At 61.4% G+C, this 23,900-nt stretch overlaps 2 protein-coding genes across 2 annotated transcripts; both read left to right on the forward strand.

The window, feature by feature from the left end:
• The first annotated feature begins 995 nt into the window (after positions 1-995).
• Positions 996-11,231, forward strand: TARS2 (threonyl-tRNA synthetase 2, mitochondrial). Its single transcript, XM_056133938.1, has 18 exons — positions 996-1,072; positions 1,156-1,352; positions 1,517-1,640; positions 4,541-4,665; positions 5,023-5,140; positions 5,248-5,312; positions 5,899-5,977; positions 6,962-7,108; positions 7,180-7,278; positions 7,582-7,766; positions 7,961-8,123; positions 8,230-8,367; positions 8,457-8,534; positions 9,044-9,144; positions 9,232-9,333; positions 9,456-9,528; positions 9,828-9,942; positions 10,976-11,231. The coding sequence occupies exons 1-18, from the start codon at positions 1,007-1,009 to the stop codon at positions 11,122-11,124; spliced, it is 2,124 nt and encodes a 707-aa protein (XP_055989913.1). The 5' UTR covers positions 996-1,006; the 3' UTR covers positions 11,125-11,231.
• Positions 11,232-11,583: 352 nt separating this feature from the next.
• Positions 11,584-16,241, forward strand: ECM1 (extracellular matrix protein 1). The gene is made up of 10 exons (XM_056109812.1): positions 11,584-11,729; positions 12,424-12,486; positions 12,564-12,665; positions 12,746-12,823; positions 12,904-12,972; positions 13,374-13,436; positions 13,858-14,180; positions 15,092-15,312; positions 15,419-15,506; positions 15,762-16,241. Exons 1-10 carry the CDS (start codon positions 11,660-11,662, stop codon positions 15,984-15,986), a joined length of 1,302 nt encoding a protein of 433 aa, XP_055965787.1. The 5' UTR covers positions 11,584-11,659; the 3' UTR covers positions 15,987-16,241.
• The last annotated feature ends 7,659 nt before the right edge of the window (positions 16,242-23,900 follow it).

Consider the following 23,900-nt stretch of genomic DNA (forward strand, 5'->3'; position numbering starts at 1 on the left):
TCGATTTACTCCAGTAACGTCTCCATTCATCCCTGTTGCGTGCTAGCGTAGCCCAATGGCATCTGTTCATTCTAGGAACATGCAGATCATTCAGGATCTTGACGAAGAAGTCTGACCATCTTGTAGGTGGGCGTCCACGCGATCTTTTGACGTCCCGTGGAATCTAATCAGTAATGGCTCTAGTTCAGCGGTTGTCTGTAAACCTCATTACGTGTCCAGCCCATCTGATTGTTGATGCCTTGGCAAATGAGACAGCGTCCCTGATTCTTGAGCGTTGACGGAGATCAGAACTCCGGATTCTATCTCTCATTTGAGTGAAGTGTGATACTCCAAGCATGGCTCTTTCGATTCCTCTTTGGGAGACGCGAATAACGTTCTCATCCTGTTTGCGTAGGGCCCAGATCTCTGAGGCATATGTTAATGCAGGAAGGACAGTGGAGTCAAAGAGATGTGCTCGGAGCTGGAGGTTCTTTGTCCTTTTAGTTATTTCTTCAATGCTCTTGAAGGCATTCCAAGCCGCTCTCTTCCTCCTGCGCAACTCAGGTGCCAGGTCATTCATCATGTTGATTTCTCGACCTAGGTATGTATAACTGCTGCATTCGGAGATGGTGGTCCCATCCCTGATACGAAGGAACAATCTAGGCGAGTGACTAACTTCCGCTTTCCGCTTTGTTTTCCTTCTCCTCCGAAGGCTTTTCCCGCCTCCGTGCTCAGAGTCCATCTAGGTGACCTCCCTGCTGCTGCCTGGGGCCGCAACTCCCACTGGGAGCTGCAGCACTGGGCCAAGCCCAAGGCGTGTGACAGTTCCCGGCTTCCCCCGGCCGGAACCATTCTCGCGCGGCGGCAGTTGCAGCCGGGGCTCCGACCCGCGAGCCCCGGGGGGTGGGGCCAGGCTAGAGCGGCAGCCGGGCCGGCCAATCGGCGCGGAGTTCCGCCGGGCGGCAGCCAATCAGGCGCGGCTGCGGGCGCCGCGGCGGTCCTCGGCGTGCGGCGGGTCTGCGGCAACATGGGGCTGAGCCCGCGCTGGCGGCGGCTGCGGCTGCCGCGCTTCCAGGCCTGCGGGCTGCGCACGGTGCGTGAGCTGCCGCCCCGGGTGCGGGGGGGCCCCGGGGGGCGGGGGGCGGGCGGTCGCGAGCCCTTGCCGTGTCCCCGCAGGCAGCCGTGCCCGCCGGCCCGCACTGGCTGGCGGAGCGCTCGGGCCTCTTCGAGGCGCTCTGGGCCGCGCAGGGCGAGCGGCTCGCGGGCCTCGCGCGGACGGAGCCGCGCAGGCTGCGGGTGGCCCTGCCCGACGGCCAGCAGGTGCCCGCCGAGGCCTGGCGCACGACCCCCTTGCACGTGGCGCGGCGGATCAGGTGCGCGGGGGGCGGGGCTGCGCGCGGTTGCCCGGGCGACGCGTCCCCGGGGCAGTTCCGGGCGCCCCGGGGGTGGGGGTGGGGGGGGTGGCGGGGGTCCCGCGGGCGCGGCCCGAGCCTGTGCCGGTTCTCCCCCCACCCACCCACCCCCTCCGTCCCCGAAGCGCCGAGCTCGCGGACTCGGCGGTGGCCGCAGAAGTGGACGGTCAGCCCTACGACCTGCAGCGGCCCCTGGAGAAGGACTGTCAGCTCCGCTTCCTGACCTTCGATTCCGCGGAGGGGAAAGCGGTAAGTAGCGTCTCCCGAGCCCGAGGCCCCTGCATGGCCCCTGGCGGCGGGGGAGACCCCTCCAGCTGTCCCCGGCCCAGCAGGGAACGCGCGCACTTGGGGTCTGTTAAGTGGCATCCTAGGAGCTGGAGCACTAGCACGGCGGGTCGGGCGTTTGCCTTGCACGAGCATCCCAGCATCCCATGTGGTCCCCCGAGCTCCACCTGGAGTAATAGCCGAGTGCATGAACCAGGAGTGACCCCTGTGCATCGCCGGGTGTGACCCAAAAAGCAAAAAATATATAAATAAATAAATGGCATCCTAATAAAACTCATCCTAATACTAGATGAGTTCGGTCCCCTCTGCACGCCGTAAGCTATGGTTCCTGGTACAGTCCAATGCAGCGGCCTTGCCTCTCCAGACATCGTCTCCTGGACGGCATCCTGGGGGACGGATGATGAGGTGTCATGCGTTAGGGTTCAGAAAAGTGGAGCCCTTGTATCGCCGCCGGAGGGGAGGGCACTTGCCTTGCACACGGCCAACCCAGGTTCAGTCCTGACACCTCATATGTTTCCCCCTCTCCTCCAGCAGAGTCAGGAGTGATCCCTGAGTGCAGAGCCAGATGTGATGCATGAACGAGTGTAGCGTGAGGCTGGATGCTGTCTAAGCACAGGCTCCCACGTTCAGTCCCTGGCATCATGTCCCCTGAGCACCGCCGGGGACATGATGCCTGTGACACAGATACAGGACTTTGAAAGGATGTGTGCACACCTGTGTGACATCCCAGCAGAGCTGCAAGTAACTCCAGAACACTGCTGGGTGTTACCAAACGTAAATGAAGAGTAGCTTACTCTGAAGTCAAAGGCGATGTCTAGAGGCAGCAAAAGAAGATGGGCTGGAGGCCAGGGATATGGTGCCGTGGTAGAGCTCTGCATAATTCCGGAGCACTCCTGAGCATGGAGCCGGGAGTAGCCCTGAGCACCAACAGGTATATGAGGGGGCAAAATCCTGGATCTGGGGCGATAGACCAGCAAGTAGAGAGCTTGCTTTGCACTTGGCCAACCTGGGTACAATCCTTAACGCCCCGTATATGGTTCCCATCAGAGGTGATACCTGAGCACAGAGCCAGGATTAACCCCTAAGATGCGTGGCTTATGTGTTGCCAGGTGTGACTCAAAATACTAACAAAAAAGACTCCTGACTGGAGCCTAGGCTGAGGCCTCTTCACCTGGAAGCATGTGGGACATCCCTGGCACCCCTCGTTGTGCTGGGTGCAGCCTAGCAGCCTGTGTCGTGATCCCTGAGGCACAGTGATCTCTGCCAGCACTGCCGCCAGCGGGGTGTGAGCACTGTAGCCGATGGGTGCAGCGCTGCCCGTCAGGAGAAGGCCAGTAGCTCAGATACGCAAGGCACTCCCAGAGCTCAACACCAAATCACCAATAACCCCATCCCAGAACGGAGAGACGAACAAACGCTTCTTTGTTGGGGACGGACACACTGGTGTCCCTAGATAGTGGGTCTGAAAAGTTGCTCATTGTCACCTGTTACCGAGGAAATGCCAGTCCACATAGAGAGGCATCATCACACTCCAGTGAGAATGGCGCATTTAAAAGTCTGTAAACAGCCAGAGTTGACAGGGATGTGGTCAAAAAGAAACCCTGCATTTCCCTGTTGGGAGTGTTGAGTCAGTCTGTGGAGAACAGCGTCCATTCAACTCGGCCCTTCACTTCTTGGCTCCTGTCCCCCGACACAGACACAGGACTTTGAAAGGTTGTGTGCACACCTGTGTGACATCAAGTACAATAGCAGGGTATGGAAAGCACCGCCCTGGAGCGGAGGAGTGTGGGGGAGGGGGGGAAGCTGGGGCTGGAACCGTAGCACACCTGGGGGACACCGGCCTTGCACCAGCCCACCCTGGTTCGATCCCCGGCACCGCATACCGTCCCCCGAGCACCGCTAAGTTTCATTTCTGAGCTCAGAGCCAGTAGTAAGCCCTGAGCACACCTACACGTGTCCCCGAACCCAAAGAAAAAGCATGGTACCCCACTGAGGGCAGTTTGCTCTGCTTGGCTGAGCTGGGGAGCATCGGGGTGAGAAGTCAGGGAGGGCCCGTGCTGGGGGAGCACGTCTGATCTGCAGCGAGACTCACCGCGGGCACAGACAGCAGCGGGGACAGGCTCTTGGCTTTGCAGAATTCAGGTGACTAAGCTTTGGGGAGAACATGCTAACTGGGAATGACTGGACAGAAGAGACGGACACGTGGGGGTAGGGACCTTGCAGGGACTCTCTGTCCATCAGACCGGCGGGTATTAGCGTGATCCGGTTTCTGAAACGACCGTTTTCCTCTTTTTGTTTGCACAGGGCTTATTCCTGGCTGCTCTCAGGGATCATTTTTGGCAGGCTCAGGGGATCAGATGGGTGCCTCAGAGCCGCTCTTTTTCTTGAAGAGACGACTTTCGGTTTTGAGCCCCCCGCTTACTCCTGGCCCTGTGCTAAGGGAGCCCTGGGTGAGGCTTGGGGTCCATATAGGGTGCCAGGAGTCAAACCCTGGTCAGCCTCATGCAAGGCAAGGGCCCTCCCCCGTACTGTGGCTCCAGCCCCATTGTTCGTTTCTTCCTGGGCCGCTCCCTGGGTGCTCAGGACTGTAAGGCGCCTGGGAATGAACTCTGCAGAACGTGTGCGCCAGCCCTGAGTCCTCGCCCTGGCCCTCTCCCGCTGATCCTTTCCGGTCTGCGCCCTGGACTAGTTCCCCAGGTGTTGCTTAAGGTTCCTAGCCAAGCCTCACGGGCTGCTCAGGCCCTGGGCTGGAGGAGGAGGTTGTGGACTTGCTCTGTCCCGGGGACAGAGCTCGGCAGTCTCGGGAGGCTGGGCTTGGTCCCATCGAACCCGGGGAGTGCGCTCAGCTTTCTCTCCTGGCACAGGTGTTCTGGCGCTCCAGTGCCCATGTCCTGGGGGCAGCGGCAGAGCGACTGCTGGGGGCCACCCTGTGCCACGGCCCGAGCACAGACTGCGGCTTTTATCATGACTTTTTCCTGGCGGCGGAGCGGTGAGTGGTGTGAGATGGGTGGTCACTTCCAGGTGTGTGTGTCAGTGGGTGTCTAGCGTGCTTTTTTCTCAGCCTTTTTTGATCTGAGAAATCGACTAATTTAAAATCAAATCTAAAGTATTACAAATGATAATAGATTTCCATGTATTGTGAAAGGATTCCCCTGGGTGAGTGTAGGGTCGGAGTGTGTAAGAGGCTAGATAGTACAGGGTTAAGGCACGGGCCTTGCACACGGCCGACCCCAGGCACCCCAAATGGTCTCCTGAGCACTGCACCAGGAGTAGCCTCTTAAGCAGCGGTGTGTGGCTTGAGTTGGCCACTTAGAGCATGCAAGGCAACCAGCTGTTGTCTCTCCAGGACAGTCCGGGGCTCGGAGCTTCCGGATTTGGAGCGGATCTGCCAGGAGCTGGTGGCCGCAGCCCTTCCCTTCCGGAGACTTGAAGCCACCCGGGCTCAACTCCACCAGCTCTTCAAGGTGTGTGGGGCACAGGCCCCCGAGCGCCCCGGAGGTGGTGGGGCGAGGGCGCCCTTCCCGGGCACCTCTGTGGGCTGAAGGCTCATCCGCACACTTTCTTATTCCAGGATAACCCTTTCAAGCTCCAGCTGATCGAGGAGAAGGTGACGGGCCCAACGGCGACAGTTTACGGGTGAGAGAATGAGGGATCGGGAGGTGATCTGTGTTCCAGAGCAGCAGAGTGACTGTCCCCTCTCCTCTCTGTCGGCGGAAGACCCTGAGGGAAAACAGGAACCTCATAGGCTCAGGCCCACTCACACACACACACACACACACACACACACACACACACACACACCCCACCGCAGGCATGAGGTGCTGGGTGATTTTGGGGTGTTGGGTTTGGTTTTGGGGCCACACCCGGGAGTGCGCAGGACTTACTCCTGGCTCCGTGCTCAGAAATCACTGCTGGTGAGGAACAGGGGTCTGTGTGTCGTGCTGGGGATCAAATCTGGATTGACCTCCCGCAAGGCAGATGCACTCCCCGCTATGCTATTGCTCCAGCCTCAGTTTTTTCTCTCTTTTGGGCCACACTCCTGGTAGTGCTTGGGGACAGGAGTGAATGGGGACTGAGAGACCATATGGGGTGCCAGGGATCGAACCCAGCTCAGCTGCATGCCAGGCGAGTGCCTCCCCACTGTGCTATTGTTCTGGCGCCGTGTTGCTGATCCTTGTCGGGACTCGCGGGCGCGGGGCTCACTCTTCACCTCTTCCTCCAGGTGCGGGATGCTGGTTGATCTTTGTCGGGGCCCCAACCTTCGGCACACTGCGCAGATCGGAGGTCTGAGGCTGCTTGCGGTCAGTGGTGACCCTCTGTCCCCGCCTTTCCTCTGCCTGTGCAGCTAAGGAGGGAAAGGATAGTTCCCACCTTCCAGAAACGTCCACTGTGCTGTCAGAGCCTGAAAGCCACCTGACCTAGGACAACCAGCCCCCCCAGCCTGCCATTCGGGCTGGGGAAGGTGGGCGAGGGCCCAGGGCTTCCATCCATCTTGCTCGTTGCCCGTCTTTAAATGGAACCTGTCCAGTTGTCTGACTCAGAAATATTTTTGGCTCGGGGCTGGAACAATAGCGCAACGGGTAGGGCATTTGCCTTGCACGTAGCTGACCCGGGTTCGATTCCCAGCATCCCATAGGGTCCCCCGAGCACCACCAGGAGTAATTCCTGAGTGCATGAGCCAGGAGTAACCCCTGTGCATCGCCGGGTGTGACCCAAAAAAAGCAAAAAAAAAAAAGATTTTTGGCTCAGTATTTTTCAGACATTCTGTCAGTGTGGCTCATACGGCATCCTGGCACATAGATTTTCATCTATTCTGTCAGTCTGTACGTTGTGGGCAGGGTGTTGGGCCATACCCAGCTGTATTCAGGGCTTTCTCCTGCTTCTGAGCTCAGGGGTCACTCCTGACGGGACTCGGGATCGTGTGTGGTTCCAGGGAGTGACCGGCAGTGCTCAGTGCCTTGCCTCCAGGCTAGCTCACCTGCCCTGCCTTTAAAACTTACTCTGGAAAAGCTGTTCATTCCCCCTGGGTCTGTGAGTCTCATGTGAGGTGAAACAAACACAGGAGAAAGCGTGAGGAGAGTTGGCGTGGGGGGCTACTGCCTGCAGAGATGGGGCTCGGGGCAAGGGGCGATAGGTGGGAGAGAGCTGATGGTGCCCCCGGGTTTCAGGAGGGAGCTGTGGGGCGGGGAGGGGCACGGCCAGCTCAGCTGAGGAGACTCGGCTGGGCCGGGCCCTGAAAGGGGAGCCCCGAGGGCCTCCTGCCTGAGTCCTCGTTTCTGGCACAGAACTCCGCATCCCAGTGGCGGTCCTCGGATGCCGCCACTCCCCTGCAGAGAGTGTCCGGGATCTCCTTCCCCACTGCCGAGGCGCTGAGGGCCTGGGAGGAAGAGCGGGAGAAGGCCCAGCTCCGGGACCACCGGCGCATAGGGAAGGTAGGGCGGGGTGGGGCAGGGGAGTCTGGGCGGGCAGGGGTGGCCGGGGTGTGACCGCGCCGTTCCCCCAGGAACAGGAGCTCTTCTTCTTCCACGAACTCAGCCCCGGCAGCTGCTTCTTCCTACCTCGAGGGACCAGAGTGTACAATGCGCTGGTGGCCTTCATCCGGGTATGAGGGTGGGGGCCTGGCCAGAAAGACCCGAGGGGCTGCAATAGCACAGCGGGGAGGGCGTTCCATTCCCAGCATCCCATGGTGTCCCCCGAGCACCAGCAGGAGCAGTTCCTGAGTGCAAAGCCAAAAGTAACCCCTAAGCCTCGCCAGGCGTAAACCCCTCCCCCCCCCAAAAAAATATATATCTATTTTTTCCGAAGCACTGGTCACCTGCATGGAAATGTGGGCTCCAGGGGCATCAGGAGGTTGCCGCTGGCCCCTCCCGCAGCCACCCTGCACAACCCCGTGTCCGCTTTGCAGGCTGAGTATGCCCGCCGTGGCTTCTCGGAGGTGAAGACCCCCATGCTCTTCTCCACGAAGCTCTGGGAAGTGTCGGGGCACTGGGCACATTACCAGCAGGACATGTTCGCCCTGCAGCCCCCCAGCACGCAGGGCGCCCCCCCAGACACTCTGGCCCTCAAGCCCATGAACTGCCCGGCACACTGGTGAGCGGCGTGGGGGCTGGGGGCTGCCTAGGGGGACGCGGGGAGTGGGAGGTGCGGGGCTGACTCGCTCCGCTCCGTCGGGTCCCACGCGGCAAGGGAACCCGGCCGCCGGTTCCCAGCCTGGCCCCGCGGAGCTGGAGTGACAGGCCTGGGCAGCCTTCCTGCAGCCCTGACCCCTCGCACCCCAACCTCAGCCTGATGTTCGCCCACCGGCCCAGATCCTGGCGGGACCTGCCCCTGCGGCTGGCGGACTTCGGGGTCCTGCACCGGGCAGAGGCGTCGGGGGGCCTGGGGGGCCTGACGCGGCTTCGCTGCTTCCAGCAGGACGATGCCCACATCTTCTGTGCTCCCGAGCAGGTGCTCCCCGGACTGCGGCCTCCCCTGAGTACTCCCCAATTCTGCGGGCGCCAGGTGGTATCGCCCCAGGGCGGCACTGGCACTCAGCTCCCCACTCTCCCTGCAGCTGGAAGCAGAGATCCGAGGGTGTCTGGATTTCCTCCGTTCCGTCTACATGGTCCTGGGCTTCTCCTTCCGTCTGGCACTCTCCACCCGGCCGGCCAATTTCCTAGGGGACCCCGGCTTGTGGGAGCAGGCAGAGCAGGTGGGCGGGGGCGGGGTCGGGGTCGGGGAGGGACCCTTGGTGGGCCCCGTAGCGCCCCAGGAGACCAGCCCTCTCTTCTCCCTGCACAGGTCCTTCAGCAGGCCCTGGAGGAGTTCGGGGAGCCCTGGACCCTCAACCCCGGGGACGGGGCCTTCTATGGGCCCAAGGTGAGTGGTTGGCCGGGGAGGGGGAGTGCTCCATTTACTCTAGTGAAGAGGTGACAGAGTCGAAGGGATTGTGGGGTGACCCAAGCACCCTCCGGCAGTGCCTGGCCCAGTGGTGCAGGAGTGCCCGACAGCCGCGCTGTCTCCCTGGCCCCTGAAGGTGCGATTCAGCCCTGGCTCACCACAGGGGGGCTGGAACCGCTCCCTGCAGGGGCGGAGAGCGTGGGGCGGGTGGGCGGTGACTCTAGGAAGGCCGCTCCAGAAGTTGGTTTGGGCGCCGGCCATGTGTGGGGTCCAGTTTGTTTGTTCTGGGGAGGGCTGGACCGCACCTGGCTGGAGGCGCGGCCCGCGGGGTGTGGGGTGAGGAAAGGGCCGTGTCCGCACTTGAGGATCACGGGGCGAGTGAGGAGAGCTGGAAGCGCCGTCCCAACGGGCAGGGGCTGCTCTCCCCAGAGTGGGGTGCTGGGGTCCAGCTGACGAGGCAGCACTTCCGGTCCCCTCCTCCTTTCCAGATCGATGTCCACCTCCACGACGCCCTGGGCCGGCCTCACCAGTGCGGGACGATCCAGCTGGACTTCCAGCTGCCCCTGAGATTTGACCTGCAGTATACGGGGTATAGCCCCCCCAGCCCTGCACAGCCCCTCCCCAGACGTGACCCCAGTGCCTCAGTCTGACCCTCTGTCTGCTCTACCCGCAAAAGGCAAACGGGGGCGCCGGAGCGTCCAGTCCTCATCCACCGCGCAGTGCTGGGCTCTGTGGAGAGGATGCTGGCCGTGCTGGCCGAGAGCTGCGCGGGCAGATGGTGAGCCGGGCCCGACCCTCTTGCCTCTGGCCACCATCTGGCCGGTCCAACAGGCCTTCCCCTGCCCCGCCCCCACTGCCGCAGCCTCTGCTCCAGCACTCAGCTCCTTCTCTGCTCCACAGGCCTCTGTGGCTGTCCCCCCTGCAGGTCGTGGTCATTCCTGTGGGACCCGAGCAGGAGGAATATGGCAGAGAGGTGAGGCCGAGGAGGCCCGGGTCCAGGCAGGACGGGGGGGCCACAGCAGGGACCCCCAGACTGGGCCTTTGTGCTGGGAACAGCCCCCGAGAAGAGACTTCTCTGCCCTGTGGAGAAGTGGAGAGATCAGAGGCCGGGCACCCGGGGAGCCCGTGCTGAGGGAGGCTGTGGCTGGTCGTGGGGGGCAGGGAAGCCCCGTGGCTGGAGGAGGCAAGATCAGCGGGTTGGGGGGGCGTGTGGGGGAACTCTTGGTGCCTCAGCTTCTGTCACTCAGTTCCTGTCACCTGACATCGGCCCAGGTCCAGCAGAGCCTGAAAGCAGCGGGGCTGGTCGCTGACCTGGATGCTGACCCGGGCCTGACCCTCGGCCGACGGGTGCGCCGGGCCCAGCTGGCCCAGTACAATTTTCAGTTTGGTGAGTGACAGGGACCCTCAGAGCCCACGCCCCGCCACCCTCCCTGCGCCTTCCCCTGTCACGCCCGCTCAGTGAAGTCACCCGCATACTTGGGATGATTGGGGCTCATACCTGGGCTGGGCCAGAGCTAGGAATCAGGATGCCGTCTGGGTCACCTGGGTTGCCACAGCTGCCACCACGCTGACCCGGAGAACAGTTTTCTTCCCACTCCACCCCCTTAAAAGTCCAGGGACGGGGAGAGAAAGGGATTGAAGGGTTAATGAGGGTGAGCTTATGTGGTGCTCGGAGCCATCCCTGCGGGCTTGGCAGAGGTGTTACCCTGAGGGCTCAGAGCAGGCGACCTGTCCTCCGTTTCCTGACCTCCACCCCCAAATGCTTGCATGGGGCTTTCCTCTCCTGCCGGCCCCTCTGTTCGGTCTGTTTGTCTGTGTCTAGCTGGCCCCCTTGTCTCTGCCTGACGTGATAAGGTCTGGAGGAGAATATCTAGAACATTCCTTATCTCAGGATGAGAACTGGGGAGCAGGAGGCAGCTAAGAATAGCCTTTCCCTGAGCTGGGTCCTTCCTAAAGACTGAGGTCTTGGGCCAGAAACAGGACAGCGGGGAGGGTGCTGGCCTTGTGCACTGCTCACCCGGATCAATCCCTGGCACCCCTTATGGGCCTCGACCTTCCCCGGCCCAGGAGCGATCCCTGAGCATTGGCCTAGAAAAGAAGGGCTGGCTCACCCCGATTCAACCCCCAGCCCCCCATCTGGCCCCCCGATCACAGCCAGGAGTGATTCCAGAGTGCAGGAGTAAGCCCTGAGCAACACTAGGTGTGACCCCAAAACAAAACGAAAAAGATTTAGGTGTCTGGGGCCAGGCTGGAGCCAGGGTGGCAGAGGGCCCAGCACTGCGTCATAGGGGTGAGAATCTGGGTTCCATCCCTGGCACCACCAAAAATAATCCGTTTCTGCAAAGCCTTGGCGTGAGCTAGCTTGCGAGGGCGAGGTGGCCCTGACCGCGGGCCCTGCCCCTCCCGCCCCCCGCCCGCAGTGGTCGGCGCGAAGGAGCAGGCCCACGGGACAGTGAACATCCGCACCCGGGACAACCGCCGGCTGGGGGAGCGCGAGCTGGCCGCGGCACAGCAGCGGCTGCTGGAGCTGCAGGCCTCCAGGGTCCCCGACGCCGAGGACGTCTTCTGAGCCTGCAGGCAGGACGGGAAGGCTGCAGAGGCGCCCGCCCAGCTGCCCCTGCGCCCAGCCCTGCCTGGGGGAGAGAGTGCAATCAGCTGTTTGGGAAGGAAGTGGAAAGGAACAATAAACTTGGAGCTACTGGGCACGTGTCTTCATTTCTCACCGGGAAGGGGTTGGCAGCTGAACGGGGTTCCCTCCCTGCCTCTGCTCTCGACCCCTAGAGTTGGGGACAGGCAGGGGGGGCTGCTGGGAGCTGCCCCCCGCCCCGCCCTCCAGAGGTCCTCCCCGCCAAAGGCAGCCCACCAGGGAGACTGAGGCCGGGCGGGCGAGCTGTCAGGCACCCGCGGGTGGGGAATGCCAGGCCCCACTGCTCTCCCGGGCTGGGGGAGTGGCCGCGGGGAGGAGCCGGCCTGAGTCACGCAGGAAGCCGAGGGGGGCGGGAGGTGCCGGATAAAAGGCGGAGCGGAGTTGCCGCCAGTGGCTCGGCAGCCCCGGAGCCACCTGGACCCTCACCGGCCTCCCGTCCCGCGAGCAGCCTCCTGCCATGGGCCCTGCCTCCGCCGCAGCCTGGCTCGCGGCCTGCTTGGCTGTGGCTTCTGCGGCCTCTCAGGGTGGTGAGTCTGGGCAGGAGCCCTCGGGAAGGCCCCAGCTGTGGCAGGTGGCTGGTCGCTGGGCACTCGTGGGGTCCCCGCCCCACCGCTGAGGGGGCTCCTGGACGTCGGTGCTGAAATCCCCAAGTGGGGACCCAGTGCCCTGGGTGGCTGGGAAAGCCCTCCCTGGGGACCACGGCAGAGGTGGTCTCTCTGGGCCTCTGAGGCAGGGGAGAGGGGGTCCAGGCTGTCCTCACCTGGGAAGCCCTGACTTCAGGGAGGGGACATGGGGCTGTGACCCCAGGCCCTGTAACCTCCTCTGCCGGGCACACTCTCCCATGCTGCGGGCGACTTGTCACTCCCCTCTGTCCGGGGCGCGGCTTGGCCATGTCCCCTCCAGCCTGGTCTGTGAATGTCCACGGCCTGCATGTCCTTCCCACTGCCTGACTGCCCCAATCCCGGGGAGGTAGAGGCTAAGGGACCCCCCACTGGGCAACTCAGGGGCCCAGTGATGGGAGGGTGCACAGCCCCTCCAGCAGACGGGAGACATCGGAGGGCGCTGGCTCTCCAGAGCGGGTGGGGGGGCCGCATAAGGCAAGAGCGCCAGGGCTGCTGGCACCCCACCCTCCCATTTTCTACACTCTGACTCACCAATCCCACACTCTGGGGCAGGAGGGATTCCCCCAAATCCAGCCCTGATTTGGCCTTCCTCCCTCAGACACCCCACCTCCCAGGAAGAAGCAAGTGGGACCAGAGCACCTCCCCCCATTCCTTCAGGAAGGTGAGTCTGGGGGGGAGTCCAGGCTGGGGGGCCCCGGGAGAACCATCAACCCTGAGCATCCCCCGTTTCACCTCTAGTTGGCTATGCAGCGCCCCCTGCACCCCCTTTGACCCGATTCTCCTCCATGGCTGACCTGGCAGTCTATGAGGATGGGCCTGGCTTCGAGGAACAGACTGAAGGTGAGCCCCCTGCACAACCCCAGGGCCCCCAGGCCGTCCCTGTGCGGGGGAGGCAGCCTTACTTACACCCATCTCTGTAGTGCAGCCCCGCTTACAGGAAGGCCCCCCACTGCAGGAGGAGGAGCTGCCCCCCGCCCAGCTCCCCAAGGACAGGAAAGGTGGGTGCGGCTGGTCTCACCTTGGCCCAGGGGTGCTGCTGGCACGGCTCACCCCAGCCTCCATGCTTCCTGTCTTGCAGAGAATATCTCTGCCCCTTGGGAAGCCGTCCCCCAAGAAGAAGAGCGGGGGCCCATGGAGCAGAAGGAGGGTAAGAGCATGGGGCGCCCCCTCCCCCTGCTCCCCAGCTGGGCCGAGGAAACAGTATCATCCCGTCACAGTCACGGTTTATTCCCAGGGTTGGGGCCTCCCCTTCCACGACTCGCCCAGCCCTCTTTTGCTCTTTGGACAGTCCTGATTTGGTTTTATTTTGGGTCAGACCCAGTTGTGTTCAGGTTCTGCACTCAGGTACCACTTAGGGGGCCCTCTGAGGTCCAGGGCTCAAACCCTGGTCAGCCACGTGCAAAGCCAATGCCCTGCCTTGTGCCCGTGCTTCAGCCTGGGCCAGTCCTGATTTGATACGCAGATGTTTGTCCCCGCTTCTCCCGAGTTCCTCTGGGCTGTGGGCCCTGGTCCTGGCCCTGCTGACCATGTGTCCCCTGCCACCCGCAGAAGAGCCGCCGTTCCCAGACCAGAAGGAGATGGACTTTCCCTCCAGGCAGCCGCAGCAAGAGGGTGAGCTGGACCGGGCGAGGCCGCAGGAGGGCAGCGCCTCTGGGTCAGGGTCTTCCCAGCTCGGACCTCGGGCTGTCTCCCAGCCGTGCTCGGGGCACGGAGACGAACCTTCCTCCTGGCTCTCCTTCTCTGCTTCGTCAGCTGCTGGTGGGGGCACACACTCACTTCTTTTTACGTTTTGTGTGTTGGGTTTCGTGCCACACCCGGCAACGCTCAGGGCTTACTCCTGGCTCTGTGCTCAGGGATCACTCGTGAAAGGTTCAGGAGACCCTGTCGGGTGCCAGGGATCAAGCCTGGGTTGGCCTTGTGCCAGGCAGACCCCCTGCCAGGGCACTGTCACTGCAGCCCCCAGAGCCGCTTTCTGCCCTTTCAGGCCACCTGACCCCTCACATGTCCCTTCCTCCGTCCTGTCCCCCTCTAGCAAGGCCAGTGCCCTCCTTGGACCAGGGCCATCCACAGCCCGAGACCTGGGGTGCCCCCTCCCGCTGTCCTCACGGCCGGTCCCGCGGGGGCTTGGGCCACCGACTGGACGGCTTCCCCCCCGGCCGGCCCTCGCGGGAGAACCTGGAGCGGATCTGCCTGCCCACCCGGCAGCACGTGGTGTACGGGCCCTGGAACCTGCCGCAGACCGGCTACTCCCACCTCACGCGCCAGGGGGAGACCCTCAACCTGCTGGAGACGGGCTATTCCCGCTGCTGCCGCTGCAACAACCACGTGAACCGCCTGGACTGCGCCGAGTTCGTGGTAAGGGTCCCGGGGGGCTCTTGGCGCCGGGGCTGTGGGCCTGTGCCGGACGCCGCGCTGGGTGCGCGGGGCCGCATCTGACGCCACCCTCTCGCTCTAGTGGGAGAACGCACTGGGCCAGTTCTGTGAGGCCGAGCTCTCGGTCAAGACCCGGCCCCACAAGTGCTGCCTGAAGCAGGGGGAGGCCCGGCTGTCCTGCTTCCAGGCGGCGGCCGACAGGCCCCACTACCAGCCCCGCGCCTACCCTGGCCAGCAGCCAGGCATCTCCGTGGGCCCAGACCTGCCCTTCCCCCCCGGGCTGCCCACACCGGACAATGTCAAGAACATCTGCCGGTTCCGACGCCTGTGCGCGCTGCCACGCCACCTGCCCCCGACCGACCCCATGCTGCGGCGGCTGCAGGCCCTGGGTCAGCTGGAGGGCGCGTTCAAGCACTGCTGCCACCAGGGGGGCAACGTCACCTGCGCCCGCAACGCCGTAAGTGGGCGCGTGTGCCCGCCGCCTGCCAGCCGTGCTACTGCCATGTCTGCCTGTCCGTCTGCTTTGTGACTGTCGTCCATCCTGTGTGTCCATCGGCGGGTCTGTTCAGCTTGAGCCGCGTCCTGCAAGCCCCGCCTCGTCAACCCACACACGCCTGCTCACCGTCCGCCCTGTCTGCCTGCTGGCCACCCCATCAGCCCATCGACCACCTGCCTGCTCGCCGTCCACCCTGTGTGTCCACCGTCCGCCCTGTCTGCCTGCGACGTCCTGTCTGCCCACCCCACACCACCCCTGCACCGGGCCTCGGGGCCCTGTGCGCCCAGGACTGCTCCCTGCCAGCTCTGCAGCTCACACACCTGCGTCCTCCTTGCTCCCACAGGCCGCGACCCCCCCGCCTCTCCCCGCCCTCTGACACCCCTTCTCTGGCCCACAGTGGGAAGACAGCCTGGACAGCTACTGTGACCGGGAGCAGTCCGTGAAGACCCACCACCACTCGTGCTGCCAGTTCCCGCCGAGCCCGGCCCGTGACGAGTGCTTCGCCCGAAGGGCCCCGTACCCCAACTACGACCGGGACATCCTGACGGTCGACCTCAGCCACATCACCCCCAACCTCATGGATCATCTCTGTGGCAACCAGAGGGTCCTCAGCAAGCAGTGAGTCCTGCCCGTGTCCCCGTGCGTGGGCCCTGGTGGGGTCTGGCGCCCCCGTCAGCACTGGGCGAGCGTGGAGGCCCTGACCGCTGACTTTCTCGCCACGCAGCAAGCAGATTCCCGGGTTGATCCAGAACATCACGGACCGCTGCTGCCAGGTGCCGTTCCCCGAGCAGACCTGCTGTGCTGAGGACGAGGTGAGGCGGGGTCTGGAGGCCCGTCTGGGGGGCCGCCGGCGACGGGGCTGGCCACAGGGGAGGTTCTGGGTTCGAGGTCGGAGGCTTTGCCTGGCTCACCCGCTCCACTTTCCTGGCATGTCCTGGTGTTCGCGTCTGTCTGCACAGTCTCTGGTGGAGCTCAGAGAGTGCCGAGAAGCGGAGGCACAGGACCCAAGCGCCCCCGCGGCCTCCTGCCCCCTGACCTCGGGCCCCTCTCCCCCCTTCCTTCCTTAGAAGTCCACCTTCATCGAGGAGCTCTGTGGGCCCAGGAGGAACTTCTGGAGGGACCCCGCCCTCTGCTGTGACCTGCACTCCGCGGACGAGCAGACCAACTGCTTCAACGTCTACTACCTGCGGAACGTGGCCGTGGTGAACGGGGACATCGGGCTGGGGGAGCCCAGCCCCACGGCGGACGCAGACACCCGGCCCACCTCCGAGCCCGAGCGCAGCGGAGAGTGAGTCAGCCCAGGGCCTCGGCTGCAACCTCAGCGCGGGGAGCCACACCCCATCTGCCTCCTCCAGTGCTGAGCGCTGTAAACAGGCCTCACAGTTGGCAGCTGGGCCGGGACATGTCACACACCCTCCCAGGGCGCTCCTCGCGGGGCCCGGCCCGGGCTGGGCCGGAGCTGCAGCACCAGCAGTGCCGGGACCGCGACCAGGCAGCTTTCCCTCCCACTCTGTCATCCCGACTTGGCCACCAATTAAACGCAGCGTTGCATGTTAACCCTCGAGTATGTGGATTCGGAGGCGACGCGCAGCGTGGCGACCTCCCAGCTGCCAGCGCACGGCCTGCACGGAGACCCTGCGCGGCTGAGGGGCCGGAGAGAGAGTGCCGTGAGCAAGGCTTGCCTTGCACGAAGCGGACCTGGGTTCGATGCCCGGTGGCCCGTGTGGTTCCCTAAGCCCTGTCGGGAGCGAGCCCCGAGCATCCGCAGCAGAGTGTAGCCCAAAAAAACCAAAACAAACAAACAAACAAAAAAAAGGGTTTCCATCTTTCCCTCCAAGTCCCTGCACAGACCATCCACATGTGTGCACATGTGGCCAGGCCTGCTGGGTGAGGGGTGCTGGGACCATGGGCTCTGGGCAGCTCCCTGCAAGGAGACACACACACACACACACACACACACACACGCTTGAAGGCCTGCTGGGTGGGGGGTGCTGGGACCATGGGCTCTGGGCAGCTCCCCGCAAGGAGACACACACACACACACACACACACACACACACACACACGCTTGAAGGCCTGCTGGGTGGGGGGTGCTGGGACCATGGGCTCTGGGCAGCTCCCCGCAAGGAGACACACACACACACACACACACACACACACACACACGCTTGAAGGCCTGCTGGGTGGGGGGTGCTGGGACCATGGGCTCTGGGCAGCTCCCCGCAAGGAGACACACACACATACACACACACACACACACACACACACGCTTGAAGGTCTGCTGGGTGGGGGGTGCTGGGACCATGGGCTCTGGGCAGCTCCCTGCAAGGACACACACACACACACACACACACAAGCTTGAAGGCCTGCTGGGTGGGGGGTGCTGGGACCATGGGCTCTGGGCAGCTCCCTATAAGGAGACACACACACATACACACACACACACACACACGCTTGAAGGCCTGCTGGGTGGGGGGTGCTGGGACCATGGGCTCTGGGCAGCTCCCTGCAAGGACACACACACACACACACACACACACACAAGCTTGAAGGCCTGCTGGGTGGGGGGTGCTGGGACCATGGGCTCTGGGCAGCTCCCCGCAAGGAGACACACACACATACACACACACACACACACACACACACGCTTGAAGGCCTGCTGGGTGGGGGGTGCTGGGACCATGGGCTCTGGGCAGCTCCCCGCAAGGAGACACACACACATACACACACACACACACACACACACACGCTTGAAGGTCTGCTGGGTGGGGGGTGCTGGGACCATGGGCTCTGGGCAGCTCCCTGCAAGGACACACACACACACACACACAAGCTTGAAGGCCTGCTGGGTGGGGGGTGCTGGGACCATGGGCTCTGGGCAGCTCCCTATAAGGAGACACACACACATACACACACACACACCCACACGCTTGAAGGCCTGCTGGGTGGGGGGTGCTGGGACCATGGGCTCTGGGCAGCTCCCTGCAAGGACACACACACACACACACACACAAGCTTGAAGGCCTGCTGGGTGGGGGGTGCTGGGACCATGGGCTCTGGGCAGCTCCCCGCAAGGAGACACACACACATACACACACACACACACACACACACACGCTTGAAGGCCTGCTGGGTGGGGGGTGCTGGGACCATGGGCTCTGGGCAGCTCCCTGCAAGGACACACACACACACACACACACACACACACAAGCTTGAAGGCCTGCTGGGTGGGGGGTGCTGGGACCATGGGCTCTGGGCAGCTCCCCGCAAGGAGACACACACACATACACACACACACACACACACACACACGCTTGAAGGTCTGCTGGGTGGGGGGTGCTGGGACCATGGGCTCTGGGCAGCTCCCTGCAAGGACACACACACACACACACACAAGCTTGAAGGCCTGCTGGGTGGGGGGTGCTGGGACCATGGGCTCTGGGCAGCTCCCTATAAGGAGACACACACACATACACACACACACACACACACGCTTGAAGGCCTGCTGGGTGGGGGGTGCTGGGACCATGGGCTCTGGGCAGCTCCCTGCAAGGACACACACACACACACACACACAAGCTTGAAGGCCTGCTGGGTGGGGGGTGCTGGGACCATGGGCTCTGGGCAGCTCCCTGCAAGGACACACACACACACACACACAAGCTTGAAGGCCTGCTGGGTGGGGGGTGCTGGGACCATGGTCTCTGGGCAGCTCCCTGCAAGGACACACACACACACACACACACACACACACACACACACACACGCTTGAAGGCCTGCTGGGTGGGGGGTGCTGGGACCATGGGCTCTGGGCAGCTCCCTGCAAGGACACACACACACACACACACACACACACACACGCTTGAAGGCCTGCTGGGTGGGGGGTGCTGGGACCATGGGCTCTGGGCAGCTCCCCGCAAGGAGACACACACACACACACACACACACACACACGCTTGAAGGCCCCCAAAATGTGTCGCTCGCACAGCCCGTCACCAAGCAGCAAGCCCCTGACGTGCGCGAACCGCCTCTAACGGGCACGCGCGACCCCGGGGTGCGCTGACTGACGTGCGAGCCTGGGAGGCCTTCTGGAATGTTCCCGAAGCCCCGGGGGCAGGGGCTGCGGCCACTCGGGTCCTCCGGGTCACATGGGCTGCCCCTACGGAACCTAAGCTCAGGGACGAGGCCGAAAGAAAGAGCCTCTTCGGTGAAGCCAGGTCGGCGGGACCGAGTCCCAGCAGAGGGAGAACTTTCTCGAAAGTCGTCCGCGGCCGCCAGCTCGCCGAGGCCCCGTACCGAACCCGGGAGGGGGAACCGCCGCGCCCAGCCGCGCGCCTCAGCACCTCACGCGGTCCGTGTCGCGCCGACGCCGTCTCGCCCTCAGCAAGTGGCTCCCTCGCCTGTCCGTCAGCGCGCCGGCCAATGAGTGGGCGAGAGTCGGCGCCGCGCCCGCCCCCGCGCCCCGGCCCCGCCCACCCGGCTCGGCGAGGCCGCGCGCAGGCGCCGCCGCCGCCGCCGCCTCAGGCCGCCGGGTCGTGGCGCGGCGGCGAGTGGCGGGGCGACTCCGCGCCGCGAATGAGCGACTCCAGGGCCGGCCACGCCGAGTTAGGCCCGGCCCGCCGGGGTCCCCCACCCCCAGGCGGTCCCCCTCGCCTCGCCTGGCCAGGGGTCAGCCCGGACGCAGCCGCGCGGGGCCCCGAGACGGACGACGAGGACCGAACCGTGTCCCGTCGGGTCTTCTGGGGACCGGACCGGCTTGGCCTTCGCCCGGCCCTGGCGACCGTCGGGGTCAGGCGTCCGCACGGGGACAGCGCGTGGCCTGAGCGCGCCGTCGGGTGCTCGTCGGAGTCTCGGCGGGAGGCGGCCGGTCAGGGCCAGTCAGAGCCGGTCACGGCCGTGCGACGCGGGCGGACCCGCGGGTGGCTCGTGTGATCGCGAGCGAAGACGGTCGCCCCCTCCCACGCGGCCTCTGCCGAGACCAGGGCTCGGGAAGGCGAGCGGACTCTCGGTCCTGTGCTCCAGCGCCTCAGTGGGCGATCAGGGCCGGACTCGGGCCTCCCCAGGCCCATGTGCCTCATGCCTCAGGCTGATCCCCCGCGTGTCGCCAGGACCTGCCACCACAGCAGGACACGTGACTGCAGAGCAGCAGGGGACACGGTTGTGGCACCGCCTCGCCTCTTCGGGCCCCTGCAAGGCCAGTCAAGCCTTCAGGATGCTGGAACCAGCCCCCTCCCTCCTGGCTGCTCCTCCAGACCCTGATGCCAGATGCTTCCATGCAACCAGCTGCGTTTTGTTACTGTCGTGCTCCAGTGCAATTTGTGTGTTGATGTGTTTATTTAGCTTTTTGCGTCACACCCAGTGACGCTCAGGGGTTACTCCTGGCTTTGCTCTCAGGATCACTCCTGGCGGTGCTCAGGGCTTACGCTGACTCCTGACCGAGCATATCTTCTGCATGCTGAAGGCTGGGTTCAAGCAACAGATCCACATGGAAGCCACCACCAAGTACATGTGTGACCCAGAGGGAGAGAGAGGGGGAGAGAAAGGATACTGAGCAGGACATGTGGCCGAGCAGGAGCATGCAGTCTTGCTGTACTAGGCCATGGGTTCGGCCCCAGCTCTGTCATTATTAACAACAGCAAAACTTTATAATAGCGATAGGACAGTCATGCAGGGACGCTGGCAAGTCCCGTCCCAAAAGCAAGAAAGGAGCCAGAGAGTCTGTGAGTAAAGCATGGGCCATGCGTGCAGCTAACACTTTCGATCCTCAACAACCACACACAGCTCCCCCAAGCCCCGCCAGGAATGATCCCTAAGCCCTGCTGAGTCTGGCCCAAGCAAGAACAAAACAGAGGGACCAGAGCGACAGCATAGCGGCGAGAGCATTTGCCTCGCATCCAGCCGACCTGGGTTTGATCCCTGGCATTTCATATGGATCCCTGAGCACCACCAGGAGTAACTCCGGAGTGCAGAGCCAGCTGTAACCCCTGAGCAACACTAAGTGTGGCTCCAAAACAAACCAAACAAAAATAAAAAAGACCTCGGGGAGTGAAGCTATAGTACAGTCACTGTCACTGTCCTCCCGTTGTTCATTGATTTTCTCGAGCAGGCCCAGTAACATCTCCATTGTGAGACTTTGTTGTTACTGTGTTTGGCACATCTAATACGTCGGGGCGCTTGCCAGGCGAAATACTCTCAGTAGCTTGCCGGGCTCTCCGGGAGGGGCAGAGGAATCGAACTCGGAACGGCCGTGTTGGCTGCATGCAAGGCAAACACCTTACCCGCTGTGCTATTGCTCCAGCCCATAGTACAGTGGGTAGGGTTTTTGCCTTCCATCTGCCAACCCAGGTTCGGTCCCCAACATCATTCTGTATGGTTCCCTGAGCACTGCCAGGAGTGATTCCCGAGTGCAGATTCCAGAGTAAGCTCCGAGCACTGCTAGGTTTGACCCCCAAACAAGCTAATAAACCAAATTAAAAAAAACGTTATCAATACCACAGAGGCCTGTCCTCCCCTGGGTGTTCTTTTTGCTTTATATATATCTTTTATCAGTTTAGGTAAAATGGTTACTGTGTGTTTAATAAATAAGTGGCGTGGCTCTCTCCCTCCACTTGGGTTTGGTGACCATGAGCCACTTCCCCACTCTGGCCTGCGACCACCACCAACAGACATATTAAGGAGGGAACAGGGCTTCCAGGCTGGTTGGTGATCAGTCGCCCTTTATCCCAATCTTAGTCTCGCCATTTATTCCATTCTCCCCGTGTTCCAATCTCACTGAGTGCCCCATTCCAGTCTCACATTGCCCCTCCTGTCCCCTCCGTCTCCTCCTGTCCTTCATGCTACTCTCCTCGTGCCCAGTCTCATAGCCTTGTCTAGAGCCCAAGCCTCGGGGGTAGCAATGACACCCAGGTCAGATATCAGGTAGTACAATCAACTATGTAAAGCCCTTCCCTTCCTTCTGGGGAAGCTCTATTTTTTTTTCTTTTTGGGTGACACCCAGCGATGCTCAAGGGTTACTCCTGGTTCTGCACTCTGAAATTACTCTTGGCGATGCTTGGGGGACCATATGGGATGCTGGGAATCGAACCTGGGTCGGCTGCATGCAAGGCAAACACCCTACCCGCTGTGCTATTGCTCCAGCCCCCTGGGGAAACTCCTCTAAGACAAATATCTCCTGCTAGGAGATCTGCTCAAGGGTAAAATTTCTTCTAAGGACATACTTCTCAGTTCCTTAGTCCATAAAAAATCACCTTAGATTTGCTTCTTAATAGTCTTTCTAGTCATTCTGAATGGACACAGTAGGAGATAAATTAAGCTTATAGGGTAACTCTCCTGGGAACATCTCACTGTAGATCCCAGACTACAGTACTCAAGCCATATTAGTCCTTCCTAACCCTAGCAGGGTCCTTGTCCAGTCACTTCTCTTTGGATCATGACAGAATTCATCCATGACCATGCTCTTAACTTATTCTAAGTTTTATGGCACTTGGCCTGTCCCATTTCGATGTCAGGGCAGCTCACAGCTTGCCCAGTTCTTTCATTGGGACCCTCCTTTTTGGGTGCTAGGAACTAAGGGCAACTGAAGCTTAAGTTGAGTCATATTTATGACAGATGCCAAGTAGTAAATATTATTTGGAGTTAATTAACTCCCAAGTTACAAAAGCACAGCATCAACTGTATTCCTGTGTCTATACAAAAAGGACATTGCTCCAAAGTGAACTATGCGAAGGACATAAGCGAAAGAGAGAAGCAATATTTCACTTCCAAATACAAAATTCAGAGTTCTAGAAGGATCTAACCTTACAAACCACAGGTTTTGGTTAGGGGAAATGTGTGATTAACAGAGAAAGCAGAACACAGAGAAGTTAAAGATGAATACTGAGAAATGGGAGTGCTTCGGTGGCATTGTGATGCTTGTAGATGTAGAGGCCCTCCCGTTTATCATCGATTTGCTCGAGCGGGCCCAGTAACGTCTCCATTGGAGACTTTGTTGTTACTGTGTCTGGCATATCGAATACTCTCGGTAGCTTGCTGGGCTCTCCGAGAGGGGCGGAGGAATCGAACTCGGGTCGGCCATGTTGGCTGCGTGCAAGGCAGACGCCCTACCCACTGTGCTACCGCTCCAGCCCATTGTGATGCTTATAACCTAACAAACCTAAGCTCCTTGTAGCAGAGGAGAAAGGACAAACCACTGTTATCCTACAGGTTACTATATAGTTAACATTGATGGGTTTGTTTGTTGGGGCCACACCCAGCAACGTTCAGGACTTACTCCTACATCTGCGCTCAGAGATCATTCCTGGTGGGGCTCAGGGAACTATCTGGGTGCAGGGGATCTGAAACTCAATCATAAACACCTTTGCAATGTTCTATCCCACCATGATTCAATTAAAAAATATATATATTGCAGCTATATGCTCTGGTCTATCCATTCTACTGTCACTGTCACTGTCCTCCCCTTATTCATTGATTTGCTCGAGTGGGCCCAGTAACATTGTGAGACTCATTGCTATTGTGTTTGGCATATCGAATACGTAAGGGGGAGCTTGCCAGGCTTTGCCATGCGGGTGAGATACTCTAGGTGGCTTGCTGGGCTCTCCGAGAGGGGCAGAGAAATCGAACCTGGGTCGGCCGCATGCAAGGCAAATGCCCTACTGCTGTGCTATCGCTCCAGCCCATCCATTCTACTACTGGTAAATATTTGATAGTCGGGTTGTTTCTTTTCTTCAGCTATAAAGAGATCTATCTCTTAACAGCTTTAAATCCATAAAGACGGTGCTCGTTAAATGCCTCCCTTTTGGTTACACACCAGGATCTGTGTGAGGGACCGAGCCTCTCCTCGGCTTACCCAAGTAACTTCTTTCCCTGTGAGGTATGGGAGTTCCTGTCTTCCTTCCTACTCCACCTCCAGGGTTGCCCATCTATGTGGCTCTCTGCTGAATTTTTCATTAATATCTCAGTGTGGTTTTAATTCGCATAACCAGGACCATAAATAATTGAGCATCATTTTTTGGTCAAACCTGACAATGCTCAGGGCTTACTCCTGACTCTGCACTCAGGTATCCCTTCTGGTGGGGCTTGGGGGATCATAGGCAGAGCTTGGGATTGAACCTGGGTCTGCTGTGTGCAAGGCAAGTAGGCTTTACCCCTATGCTAACATGTTCGCTGTCTGAATAATGTTCTAAATGTAAGGATGTCATTCAATGTGT

Source organism: Sorex fumeus, unplaced genomic scaffold (genome assembly GCF_029834395.1).
Source record: "Sorex fumeus unplaced genomic scaffold, SorFum_2.1 ptg000001l, whole genome shotgun sequence".
NCBI lineage: Eukaryota > Metazoa > Chordata > Mammalia > Eulipotyphla > Soricidae > Sorex > Sorex fumeus.